At 32.4% G+C, this 8,974-nt stretch overlaps 1 protein-coding gene across 1 annotated transcript; it reads left to right on the plus strand.

The window, feature by feature from the left end:
• Nucleotides 1-3,792: 3,792 nt before the first annotated feature.
• On the plus strand, nucleotides 3,793-4,905 carry LOC108379700 (gamma-glutamylcyclotransferase-like). Its single transcript, XM_017636050.1, has 2 exons — nucleotides 3,793-4,219; nucleotides 4,406-4,905. Exons 1-2 carry the CDS (start codon nucleotides 3,891-3,893, stop codon nucleotides 4,722-4,724), a joined length of 648 nt encoding a protein of 215 aa, XP_017491539.1. The 5' UTR covers nucleotides 3,793-3,890; the 3' UTR covers nucleotides 4,725-4,905.
• The last annotated feature ends 4,069 nt before the right edge of the window (nucleotides 4,906-8,974 follow it).

Below are 8,974 nucleotides of genomic sequence, written 5' to 3' on the forward strand. Positions count from 1 at the left end.
TGTACTGATAAAATCAGTACGTCTGGCAACCGTACGCGTACTTTAAATCTATATATCTCAGCGAGGAATAATAGGAATTGAAAAATGAGGCTGGTTTTTAAAGGTTCAGAATTGTAAAGTGAAATCTGCGCCAATATTCGAATTTTGTTCCCGATTATATAAGTTGTTGAAATTTACCAAAAAAAGGCAATTTGTACACTTTTACTTTAGAACATATATTATAAATCTTGCATACTGGAGAAAATTGCATAAGAAATAGGAAGCCTGGCTTATGATTCTGAAAATCGTTGGCTTGTGTAATTCATAAACAAGGAGGCCCCCTGTATATTGCAGTATATATGTACATACAAATAAAAATATGTATGAATATATGTTTTTATGCACCTAAAATCCATTCACATCATCCTACAAGCCTTATCAGGCTGAAGCCGGCTGTGATTATGTTTAGAAAACTAAAAAAATCTGGATTAGATTTATTTCGCATTATAGCGATGACCCTTCCCACAAACTGTACCAAGATCCAAGGTGAGCCCCTATCTTGAAAGAAATTACGCAGTTAACAGACAAGTGTACATACATACATACATACAGTGGTGAAAGAAATCATAGAAACTTTTTATTTTATTGAGTTTCGGGTATATTTATTTTGTTTATTCGATGTTAAATATTGTTTTATTAAAGTCTAGCGCATAATATAAGGAGCACCTTATAAATCCACATTTCAAACTTCATATAAATATTATAAAAATTCAACAAATTTTACCATCATCCCAAACATTTTTTTTTAATAAATTTTGGGCAGTTTACTAGCCCATTCAATTTTACTAAGATAAAGTGTAGTTTGTGTTGTGCATTTTCTTAATGTAAAGTATGTAAAAGTTTCTTTTTATGTGGAAGAAAATGCATTGCATAGTCAGCAAAAAAAAAACATTAAAATTAACGCGATTTTTTTTTTTCTGAACAAAAAGTTTGACAATTTTCGGGGATTTCGGTAATGTTTGTTGAATTTTTTAATTTTTGTGCAAAATTAGCCAAAAACTGGTCAAAACAAAAGGTTTCTATTATTTCTGCCACCACTGTATATCCGACAGTGCAAATGTAAGTGACGCTAGATCGTATGCCAATCTAAGCAGTGAGGTGAGTAGAACACAATAAAAAATAATAAGTTTCATTCCAAATAAATATAACGTAGTAAAAAAGTGAGAAAATACTTTGGGGCATCACCTGCAAAATTATAAATAATTTATGACTACGTATGCAAAGCGCATACTACGTAATGATGGCTGCAAAAAAAAATATTTTTTTTTATAATTTCTACATTAAAAATTCATAAATAAATAGCCGATTTGATAACAAAGAATATTTCTAAATATAATATTTGTGATCCAAATTCACCTAATTAAAATGAATTATGATAGATGCCGAAGCGTTCACCTTGCAATGGGTACCTTTAATCTCTCAGGTAGATTTTATTTTGCAATTTCTCTTTGTTTGTTTCATTGCCCTCTTTGAATTTCTAGCTATAGAGCATCTACAAAAAAATAAAAATAAAATATAAAAGATCCCTTATTAACGCGTTTTTTTAAAGATGATCGTTGTCCTTATAAAATATGCAGCAACAAATTATACGAATTGATGCAAGCATTCAAGTGAATTTGTAGAAAAGTTTTTTACCCTCCAAAGTTATTATTTAATTTTTAATTCTTAATTATTGTTCAGTTGATTGTAGAAAAACTTTTTTGTTATTTTAAATTTTGTTTGAGGACTTACGTTGATTGTAAAATAAAACTTTTAGTAGCGTAATATAGCAGAATAATTATTCTTTTGCTATACGCCTTCCGGAGATCATAGAAACTGATCGAATAAAACAGAATTTTTTCGGAACTGCACTTTCCTTTGCCAATCTTATATGGTTCGAGGATCAATGATCCCTTTTAATAGGAATTGTTTAAATTGGCAGACCCCACGTTGCACAGTGGTTCGGATCGCAAATCTAGCTGGACGAAACTATTTAAACAAATACTCCTTGATAGATCTTTACACCACTTCTTACCTAGGGGATTTTTGGGTCGCTGATTACGAATCTGAAGTCACTTATCAAAAATTCAAAATGGCGGATCCAATATGGTGGACGAAAATAAAAAAATCGGTAGATTTCCATGAAACTGGGTATCTGGGGGTTTTCTGGGTCGCTGATTACATATCTAAAGTAATTTACCAAAAATTTAAANCTGGGTATCTGAGGGTTTTCTGTGTTGCTGATTACGAATCTATAGTCATTTACTTAATTTACTTTATTTACTTCGGAACGAGCATTTTCATCAGATATTTCTTTCAATTTACTAACCACATAATCACGGACACCTTGTTGTCTTTTAGAAGTTTTAGCAACACTTCTCCAAATGTCAAACAACTCACTTCTTAAGATTTTATTTACCATGACTAAAATTTAAGATCACAGCAAGAAACACAAATAAATTTCAGAAAAAATTTTATAACAGCGCTTAAAGATTTGCATGCCTGTTGTATAATTTTTTAATTTCAGAAAGCAGAAAATTCGCGAGTTACTATTTTTTTTAACTCTTACGTAACCAAAGTTTTTATAACTCCAAGTATTTTTCTGTTTTAACACACCAGTTTCTGTTATACCAATGTGGACATAAATTGCGTTATGAGCTCTGAATCTATAGCGGAATAAGTGTAATTTTTTGTTTATAAAGTCAATTATGCAAATATCTGTGAGTGCAATTAGCAATATTTTAAGTTAAATTTCAGCTTTTAAGATAGAGTTCTCAAATAGGCGGCGTTGACTTACCTTTTTTTTGTTTGTTTTCATATGTTAATGCTTTAATAAATGTAATTTCTTTTTGAATGTATTGTCAGGAATGTATTCCAAGTACCATTAAGTATTTTAAAAACAAAAAAATGTTGACTTCGTCCAGCTAGATCTGCTATCCGAACTACTCTGCAGTGCTTTTTAGTACAGTTATTTTTTTATCACACCCAAGAAGCTAACAGTGATCCTTAATTTATACATATACCTGAAAGTTAAGGCTAGGCAGGACATTTTCTGGTGAACCTAGATGGTTAAGAATGCGTTTTCACATTCGATATTTCTTGGACTTAAATAAAATCTGTTCATCCCGTAGACTTTTAAGGTTTAAATTCACCATATTTTATATTCAAAAGGGTACTGCTCATTTTCTTACTCCGCTCATTATTCATATTAATATGGACGCTGCAGTGCAACCGCGGACTAGTGAATCAAATTTCTAACTCCGTACAAGAAGAACCAAAAAGATTGAAAAATCAGGGGATTTACCCAGAAGAGTAAATAGTTTACTTTGATTCTACTTAAATTTTCTCCTATGACCAATAAAAATATTTAAGATATTACAACTGTATAGTATTTACGTCGAAATATTACTTAAATTTGTGGCGCGTCCCCGATATTTCTAAATGTACCTATTTGCTAGTGAATCTAAGTATTTTTTTAGTTTGAATATTGTTGCCCCATACATCGACCTTTAAGCTATTAAGCTAATACAAACTGCTACAACTCAAAGCGAGATTTACCTGATAATAACAATAATAGATGGGAATTCTAAAAGGCAATCAAACATACAATAGATGTGAAAGTGGATGAAGAAATACGTAAGAATATATACATATGTATGTACGTATGAATGAAGATTAATTCAATAAAGCGAAACCATACACATCTATACACATAGGTATTTTAAATTCAAATCCAAATTTCACACTGAAGCTTGCCTCAGCAGTAATCTACTCTAGCACTGGCAGTCTAATTTAGACAAACCAAGCGTTTAGACACAAGGCAGTCAATTGGAAATAGAACTTTCTTTAAACGAATTTATGTATAAATTGAAATGATTTCAAAATATCTTATTTTACTTGCACTACTCTACCGCTTATCCTGCGCCAATGCCTACGTTACAACGACTGAGTTACCCGAAAGTTTGGGTAATAAATTCATTTATTTCGGTTATGGCAGTAATATGCTTACGAAACGCATACATATACAAAATCCGACGGCGCAGAAAATCGGTATGGGCATTTTAAAGGATTATAGACTAGATTTTAATACATTTACCGAGCGTTGGGGTGGTGCACCGGCGACCATCGTACCCACAGATGGTGCCTACGTTTATGGCACACTCTGGGAGATCGATTTGAGCAATTTAGTAGATATTGATGAGTGAGTGGATTTGAAATAAATAAAAACTTATGACAGTTGATAAAAACAGTGACATTTTCATATAAATTTTCGATTCATAAAGCAGTTAGTCTTCTTTATTTTAGCTATTGTGAATTATTTATAAGTATATTTTCTTATTTGTAATCCCATTATTTGATTTTTTAATTTATTTTATTTTATTTGCAGTCAAGAAGGCGTCCACGAAGGCATTTACTATCCAGTAAGTTTACCAGTTATGTTGCCGAATAACACTTTGATTACTGCACGCGCCTATTTGCTGGCCGATCAACCGAAAAACCATTTAAATGACTTTTCCAGCGGTGACAAAGTCCCAATTACGCGTCAACCTTCGATAACTTACTTGCAGTGTTTGGTAAAGGGTGCTGAAGAAACCGGTATTGTGCCGTGGTATGTGGATTGGCTGAAGGCTGTGAAGCATAATGGGCATGTTGCACCGGATTTGGAGCGCATACTAGAATTAACGGATGTGAAGTTGAATTCTTAAAATACATCTTAAATTGGCAAGATGGATGTCTGTGATATACTAATATGTACATATTTACTTAGTTGTATTAGCTTTATGTGTAAGTTTTTTTAAAGGATATTTTAATTTCTATCGAAATTAAAAAAATCGTTTAAGATTTATAGATATGTATACTAAAAAATAAACCAAAAATATTGTTTTTTAGATAAAAAGACTTTTACTTTATATGGCAAAGGAATACATAGTTCCTGTTTCGTAATTCCATAATAAACAAAAAAAAAATGCATTTTAAAATTGGCGAAGTACATATGGCATATTTTTTGCATTGAAAAAATCGAAAACTAGAGAAAAACAGCTTTCAAATTTTGAATTTAGATACCGACAGCTGATCGACCTATGTACATATCTCGGCAGCCGATTCAAAAACGTCCTATATAGTAACAACTGATTCTCTGTAAATTGTGCTATAATTTAAAGTTTTGTAATATTTATTTTATTCCAAATAATATAATCATAACTAGCTTACCCGGCGAACTTCGTCCCGGCCATAATTAGATTTGTAATTTAATCGTTTTGGTCCAACATTTTCTCCAACAGTCCACGATTTCCATTGGCAAATTCATCGGCTAAGATGCCGCCTTAAATAAACTAACGAAAGTTTATATCCATGAAGAAGTGAATTTGCTCTAGAAACTTTATCTTATAGTTGGTGGCAATTCCAAAATGGATGCGTATCCTTGTTCAACAGAAGTACAATACACATACATAGACTGAGATGAAATATCTTAAAAGCCAGTTTCACGAAAGCAATTTAAGTGAAAAAATTATTTTTTTCTGTCAGGTTCTATATTAAATTCTATTAAAAAAATAAATCTTCATTAAATTGCTTTTATTAAACTGGCTTTTAAGGTATTTCGACAGGTAGTGTTTTGAGATTTACCACTGCACAAATCAACCCTGGTATGTCCGAATGAAGCTTTAACGCATAATAATATTGGCAAATCACGTCCATTAGGCCAATCGTAATACACGTGAGTTCGATATACTCAATGGTGCAACAGGTCGATTTAGTCTGACATTCACGGCATCTTTTCTCACTTGTCAATTTTTAGTAATAACTCGACCTCAGCATCACCTCACATCTCTTTTTTGCAATTGGACTCGGACCATACAAAAAGATATTTAGTAATAACTAAACTCCACCGCCAACTGGCGGGTTAGATTGTGAAACTAAACTATCCAGGGACTCACTCAAACCACCACCCAGAACTTTTTGAAATCCCTCCAGCCATTTAGGATTTCACTCACAAACATACCTAAAGAAGAATTATATACACATTCAAAGATAAGGAAGTCAGTATGTTTGTACTTTGCCATGCCCTCTTTTCAAAGAGCCTACTTTTCTCCATGAGTATGGGATTGATTTCATATGTATATCTCCATACGAAGTTCCAGTACTGTACCATGAACACTTCCAGAGATATGCAGTATGAAATCCGGCTTGTATGGTAGGTGCCACGCCCCCTTTTCCAATAGCTCCATATTTTCTCCATGACTATGCGATTAATTTCATATATCTCCACACCAAGTTCCAGTACTCTACCAAGAACAATTCTAGAGATATGCAATAAGAAAAATTCGACTTGTATGGGAGGTGCCACGCTGGTATAAAGTTCAAGTACTCTACCATAAACACTTCCAGAGATACTTATTACGAAAGATTCGGTTTATATGGGAGGTGCCACGCTCCATTTTCAAATAGTCCGAAATTTTATTCATGAGTATGCGATTGATTTCTACTCTACCATGAACATTTCCAGACATATACAGTATGAAAAATTCAGTTTGTATATGAGATGCCACGCCCCTTTTTCAATAATTCCAATTTTTCTCCATGAGTATGTGATTGATTTCATATACATAGTATCCCAATACCAAAATCCAGTACCCTAGCATGAACACTTCCAGAGGTACTTATTATGAAAAATTCGGTTTATAGTCCGAAGTTTTTCTTCATGAGTAAGCGATTGATTTCATATACATAGTATCCCAATACCAAAATCCAGTACCCTAGCATGAACACTTCCAGAGGTACTTATTATGAAAAATTCGGTTTATAGTCCGAAGTTTTTCTTCATGAGTAAGCGATTGATTTCATATACATAGTATCCCAATACCAAAATCCAGTACCCTAGCATGAACACTTCCAGAGGTACTTATTATGAAAAATTCGGTTTATAGTCCGAAGTTTTTCTTCATGAGTAAGCGATTGATTTCATATATCTCCGCACCCAGTTCCGGTGCTGTGCCATGAACACTTCCAAAGATATACAGTGTGAAAAATTCGGTTGTATATGAGGTGCCACGCCCCTTTTCCATTATCTCCAATTTTTCTCCATGAATATGTGATTGATTTCATATATTTTCGTACCAAGTTCAAAAATTTTACCATGAACGCTTTCATTACTTACTTTATTTAGGATTAGACATGGGTTAGCCAAGGATTAGAGACATGAGCCTCTTAACAGTAATAAGGGATTTGATTTTTTTTAATTTTGAGTTGCGTCATTATTGCAGAGGACCATCGGTATCTGAATTCATATATTTCGATAATGATATAAATTCGAGCATAAATACATATACATATTCTTTTTCCTGTTATCAATAAATATTTTGAATCTGAGGATAATCGGACCATAAACACGATTCTTTTTTTGCAGTGGTATTGTTTTTCCTATTGTCAATACACATCTCAACTATAAGGCGAATCGGACCATAAATAGGAGTTTTACTAATAGCTCGACTCCAGCGCCACCTAGCGGTTGCTTTAATAGTTATTCTGCTATTCGGAAGGTAGACAAATTCCGTTCTTGAGTTATAAATGGTGTAACTAACACGACTTTGTTTTATATATATAGATAAATAACAATATTTCGTGTCGAAATTAGTGATCACATTGTACGATGTACCTCAAAAGTGTATTTTTCCTAAAAAAAATTATATTTCCGAAAACAAAAAATTTAGCTACTAGGCACCCAGCTCGATTGTAGTTCAAAGTGCCTATTTTCTTGAGAAAAAGTATGCAAGAAAAAAACATAGTTGTTGCTAAATTTAGCTTCGAAAATTTTTTTATAGAAAATAATTCAAAAATTTATAAAAATTAAAATCGATAATCTCACCATTTTATCTTAAAGTAGCAACTAACAAACACCTTAGTTCATAGATTGTTGCAATCTATTAGTTTTTAGCAAAGTTATTGGCGTTTGGCAAAAATTCTCCATATATTTACCACCTACATATCGAGTTTCATATATAGATATATGTATATAAAAAATAAAACAAAATTGCTTAAGGCTGCGTTTCTTTATACATTCCGGATAATCCCATTTCACAGCCGGAATAAACAGAATTCTTTTGAAATATACGTTAACATATCATCAGGAACGTTCTAAAGAATAAGTAAACAAAAAAGTTTATTCCAAACGTTCAGAATGAATAAAGAAATTCAGCCTATAGGTTTTTTGGTAAAAAAGTTTTTGAACCGACAAACAACATATTTCCGTTTCATTGAAATTAAAAATCAGGCCGGTTCCTGACCGGTTGTCTTGGAATAGAAAGCATCTATTGTATTTGACAAATTTCCAATGGGATGCTCTCGTTCTCTTGCAAATTTGGAATAGTATTTTTGCATTTCGTGCAATCCGTGCANACTACTGATTTAAGCAATATATCTAGTAGAAAATTTCTTTTACATTTCTTGTGCGTAATTTTATATAAAATTTTAATTTTTCTTAAGAGCCGTAGACAGCCCTTAGAACCTAAATTTCTTATCTTTAATTCTAAAATTGCCACGCCCTAAAATAAAATCTTTATATTATTAACTTAAGTGCTAAAACTGCCACGCCCATTTCTAGGGATTTGTTGCCTTAAGCAAAAATGCCTCCGAAAAAACATATTTACTGGATGGGTGTTCTGCCGGAACCAGCAATAAATTCACACTTTTGCTAAAATACGGTTTTTTACACCTTGCTAGTTATGGGGTTCAGAGATTCTGTTTTTTTTTGCCATTCTACAAAATTTTGTATTACTTACAACTCATATTTCCTATTAACTTGTTTTTATTTCTTGCTGCTAAATTATATTTTTGTATATTACTGACTACGTATACATAGGGTTTACATAGCCGAAAATAAAGCTCAACCAAGCTTATAAAAAAGCTTTATCCATGGTATGAACTGTAAATTTTTCGTTTTACCGAATTTAAGCAAACA

The sequence above is a fragment of the Rhagoletis zephyria genome, unplaced genomic scaffold, assembly GCF_001687245.7.
Source record: "Rhagoletis zephyria isolate East Lansing unplaced genomic scaffold, Rhagoletis_zephyria_1.1 Rzeph_scaffold_17092, whole genome shotgun sequence".
Taxonomy (NCBI): domain Eukaryota; kingdom Metazoa; phylum Arthropoda; class Insecta; order Diptera; family Tephritidae; genus Rhagoletis; species Rhagoletis zephyria.

What these genes read in the sequence shown, in the direction of transcription:
- LOC108379700 (XM_017636050.1), top strand. Translation starts at nt 3,891, where the DNA reads ATGATTTCAAAATATCTTATTTTACTTGCACTACTCTACCGCTTATCC. An exon ending in AATTTAGTAGATATTGATGA is followed by an intron (nt 4,220 to 4,405) that starts GTGAGTGGATTT and finishes TTTTATTTGCAG; the next exon opens with TCAAGAAGGCGTCCACGAAG.